At 36.5% G+C, this 18,969-nt stretch overlaps 1 protein-coding gene, 1 long non-coding RNA gene and 1 other non-coding gene across 3 annotated transcripts in view; 2 read left to right on the top strand and 1 right to left on the bottom strand.

Annotated features, from left to right (window-relative positions):
• PSMD12 (proteasome 26S subunit, non-ATPase 12) overlaps positions 1-12,649 on the top strand; it is a 23,145-nt gene extending 10,496 nt beyond the window's left edge. The window contains exons 4-11 of the mRNA XM_065908760.1: positions 130-237; positions 1,914-2,018; positions 4,999-5,148; positions 5,232-5,366; positions 6,420-6,532; positions 7,168-7,342; positions 9,131-9,208; positions 10,131-12,649. Coding sequence (XP_065764832.1) covers positions 130-237; positions 1,914-2,018; positions 4,999-5,148; positions 5,232-5,366; positions 6,420-6,532; positions 7,168-7,342; positions 9,131-9,208; positions 10,131-10,340 — 1,074 coding nt within the window. The 3' untranslated portion in view covers positions 10,341-12,649. The remainder of the gene's footprint in view (positions 1-129; positions 238-1,913; positions 2,019-4,998; positions 5,149-5,231; positions 5,367-6,419; positions 6,533-7,167; positions 7,343-9,130; positions 9,209-10,130) is intronic.
• LOC136148986 (uncharacterized) overlaps positions 1-18,969 on the bottom strand; it is a 24,657-nt gene extending 5,688 nt beyond the window's left edge. The window contains exons 1-3 of the long non-coding RNA XR_010659617.1: positions 17,315-18,969; positions 14,120-14,159; positions 1,008-1,132 (exon numbers count right to left, since the gene is read on the bottom strand). This is a non-coding gene — a long non-coding RNA (uncharacterized lncRNA). The remainder of the gene's footprint in view (positions 1-1,007; positions 1,133-14,119; positions 14,160-17,314) is intronic.
• Positions 16,770-16,876, top strand: LOC136150346 (U6 spliceosomal RNA). Its single transcript, XR_010659781.1, has one exon. It is a non-coding gene; the product is annotated as a U6 spliceosomal RNA (small nuclear RNA).

Genomic DNA, 18,969 nt, shown 5'->3' with positions numbered 1-18,969 from the left:
TGTATATAGGCATTTCAGTATATAGTTTCTTGGGAGACTGAATTTGACTACAGCACCTCCATAAATAAAATATTTCCTTTTCCTGTGTGAGGAATGAATTTAACTTGTGAATGAATTTTATTATTTTAGGCTGTTGCAAAAATGGTTCAACAGTGCTGTACTTACGTTGAAGAAATCACAGACCTTCCCATCAAACTTCGATTAATTGATACTCTACGAATGGTTACAGAAGGAAAGGTGAGTTTTCTATTAGTATAACTCACAGTGAGATAAGTACTCTTACCTGTAATCAGAGATACTTATGTATTTAAACGTTTTATTTAAGTACATATGTATGTATTTTTGAGATGAAATACACCAAATGTCATTACCATAATTTAACCCATATCTTTGTACATCCAGTGTCTTCCCATATGCCAGTGAATATAAATAGTGACAGTCTTAGTATATCCAGATTTTTCTAGAAATTAGTCATATTACCTCAATTTTTCATTTGCTAATATTAAACATAAGGTTATTTCTTCATGTCACCTAGATCTGCTTGAGAAATCTTTGTTTGGTGTAGCTGAGGTTTCTTAGAGTGTTGCAGTGTGAGATTAGTTTTCAAAATTTCACTCTTTTCAAAACGTATTTGTATTTTTTTGATGCCTTCCCCCCACCTCCCCAGCCTAGTCTGTGTTTCTCTAAAAAGGGCAAGTATGAAATGGTGATTGTGGTAGATACATTTCTTTCTAGGTAGATTTTTGTGGTTTGAAGACAAAAACTTAGTTTTATATCTAACTTATTACCTCTCTGACAGTTGAGTTCATTAAATGTTTATTGATCACCTGACTGTATTGTTCGAGGTCCAAAAAGGGCAGGACACTATTTTTAATGTCAAAAGAAGTCAGTCATAGAAACAGTTACTGTGCTGGGCATGACAGTAGCAGGGTGTTCCTGCAGCACAGAGGTGAGGATTGACTGTCTGAGGACCTCAGGGAAGCCTCAAAGAGTTGATGGTGGCCCACCTGGCTTTTTAAGAATGAATACTAATTCTGGGACTTCCGTGGCATCCAGTGGTTAAGACTCCATGCTTCCACTGCAGGGGGCACAGGTTCAGTCCGTTGTCCGGGAACTAAGATCATCCCACACACTGTGAATGGCATCCAAAAAAGAATGAATACAAGTTCTGCTGGGCCAGGATGTAGGGAGGAGGGCATTTTAGATATAGGAGAAGTTATATGCAGAGATAGCAAGTGAGAAATGCTTAACACATTTAGGAAACTCGAAGCATTTTGTTATCATTTGAGATAAGGTTTTGGGAGTGAGTGGGGAAAGGGGTTATTGCAGAGAAAAGGCTAAGCAAGTCAACAAGCACAAGCATGAAAATGAGTGCCCCAGACTCTGTTAGGCTGTAGTTATATTTTTAATCTTCACTTGTTGGAAATTATAAACCAAACATTTCATATAGCTATGAAAAATGCTAGTAACTTTTAATAGTGTACAAGATCAGATATTTTTAGAGAAAGTAGCCTTGCATTTAAACAGAAATCAGAATGAGAGTATTGGTTGAATTACAGTTACTGGACTGCCTGTGCTCTTTACAGAGTGTTATTTTTCAAATAATCAATTCTTTTAAAGGTGCTTTCTGTGGCTGTGCCATTCTGTGGCACTGTCTTTGCTGTTTGGCCCTGTTATTTGTTAAGCACAGTGATTTCCTACTTAGGTTCTCAAATGAAAGCTGCAAAATATGGATAATGTTTCATAGAGATGTCTTCTTTAAAATTATGTGAGTGTAAAATGTTTGTATGAGGAAGGTAAGTGCATGACAGCTGCAAGAGAAATACCTTGTTTGATGATAGTTCAGTTCTGCCTTTTCAATTTTAACATGTTTCTGTAGGAATTTGGATAATATGAATTTCTTGTATTTTTAGATTTATGTTGAAATTGAGCGTGCTCGGCTGACAAAAACATTAGCCACAATAAAAGAGCAAAATGGTGATGTCAAAGAGGCAGCCTCCATTTTACAAGAGTTACAGGTAAGGAGCTGCATTTTAGGGTATGTAAAATTTTCCATTCAATCAGCAGTATTTTCTTATAATTGCTTTTTTTGGGCACCTTATTGCTTTCTTCTGAACCACCAAGATTAAGAGTGAGTAACTGTTTAAAAAGTTTTGAAGAAAAGCAAGATCGACAAATTAGTCTTAACTTTATGCTATTATTTGAACATTTTAATTCTCTTTCGAACTTAAATCAGTAATTCATGTACATCTATCTGTGCCTCAGGAATTTGTTCTTAATCATTGGCTTCATTTTTAATGAATATCTGATTGATGGTCAGTTTCTAGGCTATTGAGTCAAAGGAGTTAAGTAACTATAGTCACTGTCCAGAAGTGGTTGAGTTTGGAATTCACACTAATTCTGTTTGACTTAAAGTCACCCACCCCCACACACACACCTTTTTCTTTTAAATTAAAAGACTTTATTTTTTAAAGCAGTTTTAGCTTCACAGCAAAACTGAGTGAGAAATTCAGAGATTCCCCATGTATCCACTGCCTCACACCACACACAACCTCTGCTACTATCAGCATCCCAAATCAGAGTGGTACCTTAGTTACAGTCATTGACCCTGCGTTGGTACATCATTATCGCCCAGAGTGCATAGTTTTACAATTAGGGTTTACTCTTGGTGTTGTACACTCTATAGATTTGACAAACATAATGACATGTCTCCACCATCGTATCGATAGTATACAGAATAGTTTCACTGCTTGGGAAAATCCTCTGGCTCTGCCTATTTATCCCTTCCTTTCCCTAACCCTTGGCAACAACCAATCTTTTTATTCTCTCCATAGTTTTGTCTTCAAACTCTATTTTCCAAGCAGGAGAATTATATGCCTCATGATTCAGCATCCCTTGTGAAGTATTTGTGCCCCAAAAATTAATATACAAAGGTATAACTACCAGTTTTTAAGGTATACCAGGGACAGACGAGCCAGTTAACCACAGGAACACACTCCACAAACTTCAGACTCTAGGGAACTATAGGATGATTGACTTGATTTCTTCAATGAGTAAATTGCAAGGAAAAAAGAGACATAAGAAACATATCTACAGATTGTAAAGTATGAGCCTTATTTGGATTCTTAGTTGATTAAAAAATAAATGAGACTATTGTAAAGTGACTAGAAATTTAATGATACAAAGAATTTTTATGTAAGAATTTTTTTAAGGTTTATCTTTTATTTATTTTTTCATTTATTTTTATTAGTTGGAGGCTAATTACAATATTGTAGTGGTTTTTGCCATACATTGACATGAATCAGCCATGGATTTACATATGTTCCCCATCCCGATCCCCCCTCCCTAAGGTTTATCTTTTAGAGATACCATATTGAAATATTTATTTGTAATGTCTTGTCTGAGATTTGCTTCAAAGTAATTGACACACAGAGAGAGTGAGTTAAGATGTATAAATGAAACATTAATGGTTCACTCTGTATGTGTGTTTATTTTCCTTAGAAATTGCAAAGGAGAATTAGTGTATGTAGAGTGCTTAGCACAGTAAATGTTGAATAACTATTTAAAATTTACAAAGGAGAAGCAATGAAATAAAAAATTTTTAGACCAAATTAGAGTAATAACAGTAGCCTTACTTCAGTCTACTTTGTAAAAGTGTCATTCTAGATTTTATAAATCATTTATAGTGTATGTGTGCCAGATACTATATTAGGAACTTTTTCATAGTACTTGATATAATTGATTCTCTTGTATAGTGTATATCTACTTCTACATACATAAGGGATCACATCAGACTTGTTATCTGAATTTTAAAAAGACTGATGCCTCTTTTTTATATAATAGCTTCAACTATTATATAGTTAGCTTACAACTGACATCTTTTTCATATTTAGAATTGTCGTTTCTTCATTAGCCATTAGAAAAATGCAAATTAAAACCATGATAAGATACCACTACATGCCTATTCAGTTCAGTTGCAGAATCGTGTGTGACTCTTTGCAACCCCATGGACTGCAGCACGCCAGGCCTCCCTGTCCATCACCAACTCCCTAAGTTTACTCAAACTCATGTCCATTGAGTCGGTGATGCCATCCAACCATCCCATCCTTTGTTGTCCCCTTCTCCTCCCACCTTCAATCTTTCCCAGCATCAGGGTCTATTAGAATAGCTAAAATTTTTAAAAAACTGACAGTACCAACAGCTAGTGGCAAAGCAGTTGGAACTCTCAAAGATTGCTGATAGGATTGAAAAATGGTGCAGTCTCTCTGGAAAACAGGGTGGAGGTTCCTTATAAAGTTAAACATATGTTTATTGTATAACCTAGCAAACCCATCCTTGGGTACCCAAGAGAAAGAAAAACTTATGTTCACAAAACTCTTTCACTAATGTTCAGAGTAGCTTTATTTATGATAGGCAAAAGATGGAATCAGCCCAGATGTTTTTCAGCAGGGGAACAGGTAAACTGGGGTTCATCTGTGCAGTGGAATACTACTTAGTCATAGAAAGGAATGAACTCTGATTTACACAACAGCTTGAATGAATCTTATTTAAAGCATTATGCTGAGTAAACAAAGATAGTCTCAAAAGGCTGCATATTTGACATTCTTGAAAGGACAACTCTGTGGTGTTGGAGGACAGATCATTGGTTGTCAGGGGTTATGAGTAGGGGCAGTGTGTGACTGAAGGGGGCATGTCAGTTATTCAGGTGACGGAAGTGTTCCAGGTTTTGACTGTAATGGTGACTGCAGAAATCTGTACATGTATTAAAATTTATAGAACTTCACACCAAGAGGAAAACATCCACTTTACCGTATAATAATTTTTTTAAAATTGTAATTTCCTGAAGGAAACTAGCTTTTTATATCACCATCAGCATTCTCCCAATATGCATGAAGTTTCTTATTTATCAAGTGTGAATTTTTAATGTCTATCTAACTTTGTTGCAATTGTAAACTATTACTAAACATTGTAAACTTACTTGGGGATTTACTCTGGTAGGTGGAAACCTATGGGTCAATGGAAAAGAAAGAGCGAGTGGAGTTTATTTTGGAGCAAATGCGGCTTTGCCTAGCGGTGAAGGATTACATTCGTACACAAATCATCAGCAAAAAAATTAACACCAAATTTTTCCAGGAAGAAAATACAGAGGTAAGCCTATCTCTTACTGTAAGTTTACTTTGAAAATGTTTGGGGAAGAAACCCATAAACCCCATTTTGTCAATATTTTACAGAAATTAAAGTTGAAATACTATAACTTAATGATTCAACTGGATCAACATGAAGGATCTTATTTGTCTATTTGTAAGCACTACAGAGCAATCTATGATACACCCTGTATACAGGCAGAAAGTGAAAAGTGGCAACAGGTAAGGATATATTCTTTTTTTTCTTTAAAGATAGTCTTAAACTTGATGTTGAAACTTATCAGGAAGAATTTGCATTTTTTATTTATTTTGAAATAATTTTAACTTCAGTAATTACATGCAGTTGTGTGGTGCTGCTTTCTGTTCATTGTGTTGATAGTTCACTTTAACATTAATTGATTGAGATGAACTGTGGCGATACTCTATTTATGACCTTTGAAGAAATGTAGGCTTACTATTTAAGACATGTATAGCAGTTACCTTCTAACTGAGGTCACAGATAAAGATCCAGCATTACTTTAAAAAATTATTTTGCAAAACTTGTGAATAGTGTACATGTGGATTCCACCTTTTTACTGCTAACTTGTTATAATGACTTTTTCTTTCTTTTTTTTTTTTTTTTGACTTTTTCTTTTATACATTTGTTTTAAAAAATGTTTGGGGGAGGGATAATTTAGGAGTATGAGATTAACATATACAACCACTATATATAAAATAAACAAGGATATATCATATAGCATAGGGAACTATATTCAATATCTTATAATAAGCTACAATGGAAAGGAAACTGAAAATATATATATAATACATATATGTATATGTAACTGAGTCTGTTCTGTAACTGAAATTGTGCTCATACGCTCAGTTATGTCCAACTCTGTGACCCCATGCATTGTATCCCGCTCGGCTCCTCTGCCTGGATTTTCCAGGCAAGAATACTGGAGTGGGTTACCATTTCCTTCTTGAATACCTGAACCAAACACTAACTAGATCACTGTACTTCAATTAAAAAAAGAAAGAAGAAAAGCCAACCCAGGTAGTAATTCACATTAGTAAAGATTCACTGTATTTGTTTTATAACAGTTTTATGAAAGGTAAATATTACCAAAAAGCCCTATGAAAAGATCAATCTGATAAGATTTTTCCCCTAAGACTTTTGAATACACTATTAAAGATGAATATATACAGTTATTCCATGAATTTTCACTTTCTGCCAGAGTTTTCATTTTGTTTCTAATCTTGCCTATATTCTACTGCATTGTATGACTTTTTTAGGCCCTGAAAAGTGTTGTCCTTTATGTTATCTTGGCTCCTTTTGACAATGAACAGTCAGACTTGGTTCACCGAATAAGCGGTGACAAGAAGTTAGAAGAAATCCCTAAATACAAGTAAGTGCTTTTATAATTAGTATAGTATGTCTAGTAGAAGTACCATTTTGAAAGACTGGTTAACCTAAATGTATGCTTCTTAATTGATTGCTGATAGATCATATTAGAGAAGAAACAGAAAAGTGGTTTTTTTTGTTGTTGTTAGGACTACATTAGAAATTAACATAATGAGATTATAACATACTCCATTCTAAGCCACTTATCAAGAAGTAGTTTTATTTCAAGCTCACTTGAGCAGATCTTGTTTAATTAACTATTCAGTCAGTTTTATCATTAGTAAATGTTTGGGGCTTTGTGATTTTCAGAAGTACATGCTTCTGAAAATCTGTTATATAAAGCAGACATGGGCTTTATGCTCTTCTTTTAGCTGTTTCATTAGTAAGTTTACAGTCAGTTAGTCCAGCGATTGGCAAATATAATACAGGAGAGAACAGAATGATAAGTAGAAGACACTGTTCAGAATTACTATGGAAAAAATGGTAGCAAAGTTGGTAAAATAAATAATAGTCACCTTGTGTCTTGTTCTACAAACAAAGCTTTCTAAAAATCATCTTTGATAGTTTAAAATTTGCTATTATATTAGATGAAATGCAATCTTTACAGTTTTGGAATAGTAAGTTTTGTGTAATTTACAGGGATCTTTTAAAGCTTTTTACCACAATGGAGTTGATGCGCTGGTCCACACTTGTTGAAGACTATGGAATGGAATTAAGAAAAGGTTCTTTGGAGAGTCCTGCAACTGACGTTTTTGGTTATACAGAGGAAGGTGAAAAAAGGTGGAAAGACTTGAAAAACAGAGTTGTTGAACATGTAAGGATCTGGCATGTTGGAAATGACAATTTAGAAGCAAACTTTGGCAAATTTGAGCTTAAACTTTTATTTCTCAAATGTTTCTTTTAGATGTTATATCTTTAATTCTTCAGGATTCTTTTTTTTCCCCTATGCCTAGTGTGGTAGTGATGTTAAGTTTGTTGCTCAGATGTTTATTGTCTTATTTCCCAAGCACATCAGAATTTATCTTACCCCCTTGTCATTTTTTCCCCACCTCTTTTTAGCTCTTCAGAAAAGATCACTATGTGTTACCATGGTGCATTTTGAGAGGACCCCTCAAGAATACAAACGTTTATAGTATATAAACCAGAAGGAATTTCTTAAGAATGTGAGGGATGGATAGGGGTGGTTTCTCACTAGTACTGACTTGGTAGTTTTGGAAACATGTAACATGTTTTAAACCCGACCTCTGATATTCTTGGGTGTCACTACAAATTGAATTACGTAAACCTTCATCCACAGAACAAACGTGAGCCTTCTCTGTGCTACACTGTACAAAGAGCTGGGACACATGGGAGAATAAGACATGGTCCCTACCTTTCAAATGTTTAAAAATACATCACAGTGCAAGAGGCATTTATAAGTTATGTATTATGGTACAAGTATACATGGATGAGAGGGGAGCATATGGAGAGAGTTGATATGGAGAGAGTTGATTGGTGGAATGGTCAAGCTGGACTTATAGGAATTGATGTGTGAGGTAAGATTTGTGAGAAGGATATGTAGGTTCAGTAGGCAGATGGGATAGTCTGTGCTGGTTCACAGAGGCAGCAGACCAGCCAGGGAACTTGGCGACCTCCAAGGAAAGGGCTCAGTGAGAAAGGACTTTGGAGATATGGAAAAGGTCTTGGTCATAACAAAGTTTGCACACCCAATAGTAAAAGCTGAGAGGATAATGACCAGCATGTATTTTATAGAGAATCCTCTGGGAGTAAGTGTGAAAAGTGAATTTGGAAAGAGAAAAGACTGGAGATAAGAAGACTAGCTAATAGCTAAGTAAGAGGGGCTTTGTGGGCTTGAACTGAGTGGATGGAATGGAATTAACTATTTTAAAGCAGACAGACAATCGAATTTGGTCATAATGAAAGGATGAAGAAAAAGCAGGGAGTCTTGAATGATTATTCTTCCTGAGAGGTTGGTGTTACCATTGACCCTGATTAGTGATAGGAGGAGGTGTGGATGCTTCAAAGATGAGCTCATTTTTCTCCCCAGAACCCCATTTTTCCTTGTGAGTGCGGCTGCTTTGTTAGTAAGGTTAACATTAAGAATAACCAAAGGGCACCTCTGATTTTAGCACCACTTCCAGTGAAAATTGGGAAATTTAATTCAGGTTATCTTTATGTAGTATGATGATAGTATTTTGAGATGATCTTTTTAAAATTTTAGCCTTTTTTAAAAAAAATTTTAGCCTTTTAAACATTTGTATCATAGTTAGAAAAACTTTAGATTCTTAAATTTAGCAAAAATATTTTAGTACAGTTACAACTTTTAACAACTAATTTAGCTAAGCCTGTGTTTTAACTATATGTATTTAAAAAGAGTTGTAGAGTGTGCTCAGAATAACTTAAAAATAACCACAGAAGCCAAAATATCGAAATATTTAGTTTTGTTGTTGACATTTAGAACCGGTTTCATTCCAGTGGCAGACAACAGCAGAATAAAAGCTCTGAGCCTTGACGTTTTAATTAAAGCTACTTGGATAAGAAAACAAACGAGCTTTTGGCCTTACTGATAGCTGTGTCCTCCATACCTTTCTTCTTTCCTCAGAATATTAGAATAATGGCCAAGTATTACACAAGGATAACAATGAAGAGGATGGCGCAGCTTCTGGATCTTTCTGTCGATGTAAGGAGTACATACCATTGTTTGTGTAACCATTCATTTTGAAAATCAATTGACTTGTAAAAATTGAGTGAGCAAATCAACCTCATTTTATTACCTTATTTTAAGTTTATGTGATAGAAGCTTTCCCCAAGCTATCTTGAACACCAAAGAGTAGCCTAAATACCAAGTTATAGTTACATGAATATTATACTAGTTAACATCCTTACTCAAATACGTTAGTTTTACACTGATCAATTTGAAGTTAAAGTATATATTTCTATAATAAATACATCTAGGTTCAAAGTGAACTGTAGAAATAAACCATATGAGGGAGACTTGACTGCAGTTCCCCTGGAAAGGTGCTAGGACATGGTAGGGGAATATTGTATTCGGGTCTGGGTTTCATGTTGATAAAATGTACACCACCAAAGAGGTAGGAGTTAGGCGAAGTGTATAGTCAACAGGAGGCATCCTGACAATTTAACTGCAAACGAAGAACCTTGGAATAGTTTGGGTTAGAGGGCTTGATCCTTGGTTGGTTCATTAACTCTTCTCGTTTCTGGACAAGGGCACCAGAGGCCTTAGAAGTAAAGCGCCTTGTCCTTGGCTACCTAGTTAGCAAGTGGTAGAGTATATACCCTAACCAGTATTTCTGCAGACAAGCTGTATATACTGCACTTGGTGGGAAACACTGTAGAAGGTAGACCAAGTTGCTGTTACAAAGGCTCTTGAACGGTACCCACAGTATTAAGTTTGTGGGGAGATTCAAACTGAGCCCTAGACTCTCAGTAAGGTAAGTACATTTATTGCAGGAAATCAGTTTCTAACTATTAATAATGAATTTTAGCCCTGCATATTCTTGAATGAAGATATTAGAAAATACTTTCCTTAAATTTTGTCTAAATTATCATGTCTTAAACCAATTTGTCTTTCTCTCTCACAGGAGTCAGAGGCTTTTCTCTCAAATCTAGTAGTCAACAAGACCATCTTTGCTAAAGTAGACAGGTTGGCAGGAATTATCAACTTCCAGAGACCCAAGGATCCAAATAATTTATTAAATGACTGGTCTCAGAAATTGAACTCATTGATGTCTCTAGTTAACAAAACCACACACCTCATAGCCAAAGAGGAGATGATACATAATCTACAATAAGGGTCTCCGTGCCCTTAGTGCTTTTAGAAAAGAGTTAACATTGGAAGTCATTAAAAAAGAAAAAGACTTTTAATGGTGTATATGTTGGGTTTTTTTTCTTTTCTATTCTCAGCTCTTTTGTCTAAAATTTAAAAGATAGTGAATATGTTTGAGGCCCCTTTTGACCTTTCAATACCTTGATTTCATTGTTAACTTTGTATTTGGTGCAGAAATATACATTTCATCATCTGAGTACTCAAAAAATTGTCATAACTTAAATTTTTCTGTCATTTGAAACCTTTTTAGCTACTATTTGTTTTCATTCAGCTAGCAACCATAATTATTATAATAAAAGCAGTATATGCACGTTTACTTTCCATGGTTACCCGTGTTTCTAAACATTTTGTGGGATAGTGATTTAAATGTGTTTTTTTAAAATAAAATAAATTTTGTTGTAAAGCTATCGATTATTTAGTAGAATTTAAAAGCAACATAGAACCTGTAAGAACATTTGGGATAAAGTTGTGATTTGTGAAGAATCTGTATTTTAGTATTGTGGCAGAAAGTCTCTAGATTGTGTACAGAGCCATCTGGTAGGCTATAGACTCTTTTTTTATTTTTTTGAGTCAAGCTGTTTGAATCGCAGTAGTTTTATTTCCCCTTTCCCTGACTTGGCCAGTTGTTGAACTAACTGTATTGACTAAGTTTAATACACAAAGTCATTTTTCTACTTTGAACTTCCATGTCTAATTACCTCCTCAGTGCTCTAATTTCATTCTCTCCCTATAGGAATTTTAGTTCTATTATATGCACACTAGGTAACAAGCTAAAATGCATTAAAAATGACCCAAAAAAAGAGACTTCAGGGCACTCTCTTGGCAAATGATATAATCTTGACACTTTAAAAAAAAATTATCAAAAGTAGCTTTATTGTCAAACTTCTGAGATCACTTACTATGAGCAAATTTTAGAAGTTTTAAAATTTGATTTCAGAGAAAATGGGGGGGAAAGGTTAGGTTATTTAAAATGTATCTGAAGAAAGTAAAAGGTCTTTTTTTTTTCTTAATACAAGTGAAGAGGGGAGGGGAAAGACATTCTGGAAACAACAGTTTTCATAATTCATTTTCCATTTAATGGTCACTAAATTATTCTATTTCATGATCCCAGGACTGGAAGCAATTGTAGAATCTTTATTATTTTTGTTGCGTCATTGTGAATAATAACAGTTATTTTATTCTTTAGAAATTTAATGTATTGGTCACATTAATAACATTTGTTATCACAAGTAGCTTAGGTGGTAAAGAATCTGCCTGCAATGTGGGAGACCTGGGTTGGGAAGATCCCCTGGAGGAGGGCATGGCAACCCACCCCAGTATTCTTGCCTGGAGAATCCCATGGACAGAGTTGGACGCGACTGAGCGACTCAGCACAGCACACAACACATCTTTAAAAACTAACCAAAAATACGGCAAGCTCACAAACATTAGCATAGCACCAAGAATATAATTTTTAATTTTCTTTTGAATGGAAAGGATGGAAAATAAAATCATTTTGTATTGTTAATTTGTAAACTGAATTGGAACTAATTTGAATATGTTCTCACTAACTTCATCCTTCTAGGGACTCATTCCCCTCGTATGTGCCAAAGCTTGACTATTTGGCCAAATATGTTGCTATAAAGATCTCAAGTGCGCCTCTCCTTTTTTTTTTATTTTAACATTCTCACCCTCAGACTAAGCTTTTTGTGTGTTCTCATTTGGGGCCACTTGTAACTGCCCCAGTGACTAAATCCCACTTGATCTGGTTAACTGCTCATCCATTTTTTTGTTTTTTCTGTCCAAGCAAACAAGAATTACTACCACTTTCTTAGTGTTAAAAAGATCCATTAGCCTAAGGCAGTAAAATATTTGGGATGTTTAGAACCTAAAATCCTGCCTCCCCCCCCACCCTACCCCCACCAATTTCTGACCTAAAGCTGCATGCATGAAAAGGATAGAACCACCTGAATACTTGCCTTACTGTTTTCATTAGGTTACTAACCAGCAGGAGAGGTAACAGGGACTTTTTTTAATGAAACACCTTTCACCCTTTTATTTCTATATAATTTATGCTTTCAATCATTTCTGTAATTATCTTCAATTTCCATATGCTTTTTATTGAATCAAACTCATCTCTAAAATTGATACTGTTCCATTCTGTCTTACAAGTGCTAAATGTATGATAAAAGGACGTATTTTAAATTGTTTTCAGCTTCTGGATACAGCTGCAATAAAAGCACTAATTTGTGGTATTTAAGAAAACCTGGAGAATAAACATACTTTAAAAGATCATTTCTTTTTTCAATTCTTTTACTGTTTATAACAAAAAACCACAGATAATTACCTTTTTTCTTTCAAAATCACGTTACCTCTCTAATCCTGCTTTTAAGCGATGAGAAGACATTTTGTACGTTGCAACTGGTTGGCTTTTCCCCCTGGATTCTTCCTGATTTGAGGTTGGTGACAGGCTGTATCTTAACTTTATTTTGACTAAGGGGTTTCTCACTTAGCACACCTGCAAATCACCTGCAAGGCGTGTTCCAACATGGATTGCTGGCCCCACCCCCAGAGTTTCTGTGACATTTAATCTTGCAGTTGCAGTGAATTTTAATATCTAACAAGTTCTCAGGTGATGCAGATGCTGCTGACCCATGCACTACACTTTGAGAACCACTCCTTGACCATACTTACAGTAAATGCTAGAAAAGAACCATGTTAGGAGTGCCGATATATGCTATGGTGAGGATGAACTTTGAAACGTGCCAAGTGAAAAGTCAGATAGGAAAGATCATATATGGTATGATTCCATTACATGAAATACCCAGAACTGGTGAAGCCAAAAGAAGAAGAGCAAACTGGTGTTTTGCCAGGGGGAAGGAGGGAATGAAGTTACTATTTAATGGATAAGGGGTTTTAGTTTGGGGTGATAAAAACGTTATAGAACTAGATTCATGTGATGATTGTACAACCTTGTGAATGTACTATTTTCTACTGAATCACTTTGAAATGGTTAATTTTGTTATGTGAATTTCAAGAGGTTTTTCTTTCTAAGGTAAGATCATGGCATGTAAATGCAAAATATGCATATCAAAGATTTTATTCAACTTAGAGAACCAGTCAGATATTAAAACCAGTTCAAAGGGATATTTATATAAGAATAAAACTGCGAGCACTTCCCTGGTGGTCCAGTGGTTAAGGCTCTGTGCTTCCACAGAAAAGGGCACAGGTTCAATCCTTGATCAGGGAACTAAGATCCCACATGTTGCGTGGCATGGCCAAAAAAAATTGTTCTGGCAGAAGAAAATTTACTTAGTTCAGAAACTTAGATCTACATCAAGACATGAATAGCACCAATGAGAAATTTTAGAAGGATAAAAAATATCTTATTCTCAAAGATAATTGTTTATTAAAAGCAATAATAATGACAACATACTGGGTGATCATAGCATATGTATAAGTGAAATAAACGACAGCAATACCACAAAGGATGGGATACTCTGATGTAAGTTACCTGTGCTACCTGTGCAGCAGGATCTTTTTATTTAAATGTGCGCTTAATTTAAAAATGTATACTGCAAGCTCTAAGGGAACCACTAAACTGTTTAAAAGATATAATTAATGTACTACAAGAGAGAAAACGGAATTGTAAAATGCTCAATTAAAATCAGAGATGGCAGAAGATAGAAAACAGTAACAAGCGTGTTAAAAGTACAGAGATGGAGAAAGATATGCCATGCTAACACCAAAGGCAAGCCGACTTACCTTTTATTAATTTCAGACAAAGCAGACTTCAGGTAAGATACTAAGGGATAAAGAAAGAAAGTGAAAGTGAAGTTGCTCAATCGTGTCCAGCTCTTTGCGACCCCATGGACTGTAGACTATCAGGCTACTCTGTCCACAGGATTTTCCAGCCAAGGGATAAGAAGGGGCATTAAATAATGATAAATGGGCTAATTCTCTAAGAAAACAGTCTAAATCTCTATGCACCTAACAAAACAGTGTCAGTATGGAAAACTTAAAATATTACCCAATGTTTTACTTTATCCCAGGAGTACAACATTCCTAGATTCAAATTGTAAGCAGAAGAGTGGGTGGCATGGGTAAGAGACATGACCAGAATGTTAAGAGTGGATCATGAAAGGATAGAGTAGTTCATGAAACAGTATCATTAAGATGACTAATGTCTGAAGCTGCTGATGTCTGATCAGGATTGAACTGTTACCAAATGCTTTTCCACATCTATCAGATTTAAAGGGTTTCTCTCCAGTATGAAGTCTCTGATGTTGAGTAAGATGAGTGCTCTGGCTAAATGTTTTACCACATTTGCTGTGTTCATAAGGTTTCCTCCAGTATGAATTCAGTGATGTTCAGTAAGGGATGTTTTCAGGGAAGTCCTTCCCACATTCACTGCATGTATAGGGTTTTTCTCCAGTGTGAATCCTCTGGTGTTGTGTAAACATTGAGTGGGCACTGAATGCTTTTCCACATTCATTATATTTATAAAGCTTTTCCCCAATATGAATTCTCTGGTGTTGGGTAGGGTGTGTACTTCATCTGAATGCCCTCCCACCATCACTACACTTACAGGGTTTCACTCCCATGTGAATTCTCTGATGTTGTGTAAGAGATGAGGTATCAGTGAAGGACTTCCCCAATCAATGCATTCATAGGGTTTCTCCCCACTGTGAATTCTTTGATGTTGAATAAAGGATGAGTAGTCACTTTTCCTATATTCATTACATATATAAGGTTTCTTCCCAGTGTTGCTGTTAAGTGATGCTGAACAGATGAATTTACAGTGAATGCTTTCCTACAAATTTTACATTTACAGGGTTTTTCTCCAATATGAGTCCTCTGATATTCAGTAAGACATGAATTCTGGATAAATGCTTTTCCACAGTCATCACACTTACGAGGTTTCTCACCAGTATGAATTCTTTCATGATAAAGTTTGAACGGTCACTCAAATTTTTTCCGAAGTCACTACAATTATGCTTTCTTTTTAGAAGTTCTTTGACTTAATTGGAGATAAATTCCATTTGACATTTTCCCCAAATGGATCAAGTATATATATGTAGTTTCTCTTCTGAACAAGTAATATGCTTTGGGATAAGTTTATATCTTAAAACTTCTCTCAAATTCATTAAAAGTATGCCCATTTTCCTCACAAGATACTTTTCATGGGCAACTATTACTTGCTGGAAATCACTGGTTTGGGCAAGAGATTTTTTGTTTTGTTTTGAAATTTTGCCTGTAGAGTTCTCCTTCTGCTTTTCTATCTTGGCCTCAAATTCACAGATTCCTTCAAATAAATATCCTTTGGACACATCTCTGAGCCTTTCAATGATGACAGAGATGTTGCTGCTTACTCAAAAGTATATTCTACTGATCTCTCTGGTATCTGCTCTGGTCTTCATATCTGAGGGGAATAAAAACTTTATAAAAACATTTTCTGTGCTGGGGAACTGCACTCAGGATTAAAAAAAAATAACCTTACTAAAATTAAAATGCATGTTTACAGTCTTGAAATCTGAGAAAATAATAAGCCAGTGGAGTAGATAAATAGAGGCAGAAGTGGTAGGAAAGAAGCTGGCCCAACAGGCAAAGACTCTGAAAGCTGAAAAAAATATTTTAAAGATGTAGAAATTTAACCTCATTTAAAGATGAACACGTTTAGAACTAGAGAGGTTATGTGATTAACCTAAAGATACAGAAGTTATCAATGAGATGGTCAGATATAGAACTTCGGCTTTGTCCACTATACTACCACAATATCTGGAGACCGAACAGAGCTTAAATGAGAGAATGGACAGGTACCTCTTCAAAATACAAATAATGAAGGGGAAGCATAACAGTATTAGAAAATGCACAAGAATGAATGCTGTCAGAGTGACAGCACCTGGAGAGAAGCCATTAAGGAATGCAACAACAGCACCTGCAAAAGCAATGTACAAAGGAATAATCACTGAGGAAGGTCTAAATCTGAACAGAACGGCAGAATTTAAGGCATTAAGGAGAGCTCTTTGGACAACATTTTTGAGATTGCATTCCTAAACATTCACCCCTAAGTTGCACATACAGATTTATCCCGCTCTGAATAAGTGCCTCTAGAGACATCAACATCTCACTAGATCTCCACAATTCTTTGCTGGGCTGAGACTAGTTTCAGAAACTGAGAATTCTGCTAATTGGAAAAGAAAATACACAACAAAATAAAAACTGTCATTACTTAAATATTTTGAAATGTTTCAAGCACTATTAGTTTTTAAAAGGATATAATCTGAATCTCCCAAAAGTCTGTGTTGAAGGACAAAGACTGACCTCCAGTCAACAGAAAAGACAAGAAAAGAAAAGAGAAGATACAAACAGAGCCTGAGGAGGTGTTATCGAACTGGTTGAAAATGGAAGGGCAGTGCTCGCTTCGGCAGCACATATACTAAAATTGGAACGATACAGAGAAGATTAGCATGGCCCCTGCGCAAGGATGACACGCAAATTTGTGAAGCGTTCCATATTTTTAAAGAAATTAAAATTAAAAAAAAAAGAAAATGGAAGGGCAGTATGACAAGGTGATCTAAGATCACAGTTAACATTTGGGTGGAATCATTAACTAGAGACAACAGCATTTTCACCGATCATAAACATAAGAGATGTTCTGGTGCCAAGAGAGGTAAGGCACTAAAGAATTGTTCCTTTCTCTCTCTTTTTTTTTTTTTTTTTTTTTAACAAATACAAACCTCTGAGAAACCCAAATGAATAGTCACTTAAATTGTGGAAACCACTTTGCTTCCTTAATTAAAGATTTGCATACTCAATTTTCAGCAAGTGTTAAGAAATCTTGGAAAGGTGTAGATTATAGTGTACGGATAAATGCAAGTCCTTCACAAGGCCTGCAAAAAAACAATTGCTTCAAGTCAAATTTGGGGTTTCCAAGCAAACATTTTGGCAAAGGCTCACCGTCTAGGGGTTGCAGGTGGCAGTCCCGAGACTAAAATCTGGCCCACTGCACCAAGGCTGCTGTCACAACCAGGAAACTCTGAGTCCGTTCAGATCTTTTAAGCACGTTACATTCCTTTCCCTCTCCGCCTCTGCTCTTCAGGAGCCGAGCGGGTGCCCTGGGGCTCCGCGGCTTCTGAGAGACCTGGGGTCCAGCTCCCCGCCAAGCCCCAACGCCTAATGGCCGCTGCTCCCGGTCGGAGTGGAGGTGGGACAGCAGGGCCTCGGGCCGCACCGACCTTATGTGAAACCAAGCTCCAGGATGCCTTCCTGAGTCTGTGGCTACTCGCGCGACGCTCCCAGACCGCTTGGCCTGAGCGTACAAAATCCCCAGACAACTGAACTGCAACTCCCAGAATGCACCGGGCCAAGCCGCTTCCGTTTCCGTTCTCAGGGACTTCTGGGAAAAGGAAGTCCCTGAGAAATCTCCGCGTCCGCTTACTTCTCCCCCTGGCTGAGCAGAGGGGGCGGTGTCGGAGGCGTCTCAGCCAACCAGGGCCGCAAGCCAGAATCTCCATGGTAACCGCCGAAGCCCACTCACCTCGGCGATGCTCCCAGTGCAGGCAGAAGCTTGCGTCCGAGGTTTGGGGTTCTGGCCGGCGTTCCGCTTCTGGGGATTGGTGTGCGCTTGACGGCCTCTCCGCGCTCAATCGAACAGGCCCTGGGAAGAAAAGACAGTGTAAAAACTTTACAGACGTTAGAGGACGCTGTGGTCCTTTGGATACTGTTTCTAACAAATTGTAAAAAGATATTTTTGAGAATCGGGGACAGTGGAAGGAGGAGCTGGGTATTAGATAACATTAATGAGTGAACGTCACTTTTGGCATGTCTCAGCAGATACTTCAAAAGCCATCCAGAGGTCGACTGAGTTTGTTTTTAATCTGCCAAGAGCTCAGGCAGCCTGGAATGCTGAGTGAAGAATATGTGGTGCGGAAGAGATCCACGAAATACTTCAGCCCCTGAAAACAATCAAGTCCCCGATTCAGGGCCTTTGCAGCAGTAACAGTGGGGTGTCCTGTCCTGCTATTTTATTTTCTCATTTTCTCTCTCTGGCCAAACCTGCAAAGAATATGACTGAACCCTATTGTAACTGCGAATGTTTGTTTTCTGATTACAAATGTGACAGCATGTTCATTATGCAAAATCTGAAAAATGCAGAAAAAGTATATATAGAAAAAAATACCAGGAGGAAATACTATTTTGGGCTTCAGGGATTATGGGCTTAAAAATATTTTTTATCTTATTTTTTTCCATATTTCCCAAATTTTCTGCCATGAATTAGAATTACTGCTGTATCATAAAAAGTTTTTAAAGTACATACTTTGCAATTTATAGAAAGGTCATATGGCAAGCATTACATCTACTCACAAAGTTGGGCATAGAACCAGGTGATACTTCAGAGCTGATCACAAACAACTTCACAAATAGCAAAACTGGTATACAGAATATGGTATGCCATTAGTGACTCTAGCAAGATGAAAAAAATGCGAGAGTGTAGTGCAGAGTCAGTCAATGCTGGCACTTTACTGGTGAGAAAAAGGGAACGTGTCAATTGCTAAGATGCTCGGGTGAGCTCAGAAGAAGTCAGCAAAATCACTGTCCTGTTGAGCAAGCCC

This window comes from Muntiacus reevesi, chromosome 18 (assembly GCF_963930625.1).
Source record: "Muntiacus reevesi chromosome 18, mMunRee1.1, whole genome shotgun sequence".
NCBI lineage: Eukaryota > Metazoa > Chordata > Mammalia > Artiodactyla > Cervidae > Muntiacus > Muntiacus reevesi.
This window is presented reverse-complemented; position numbering and strand designations above follow the sequence as displayed.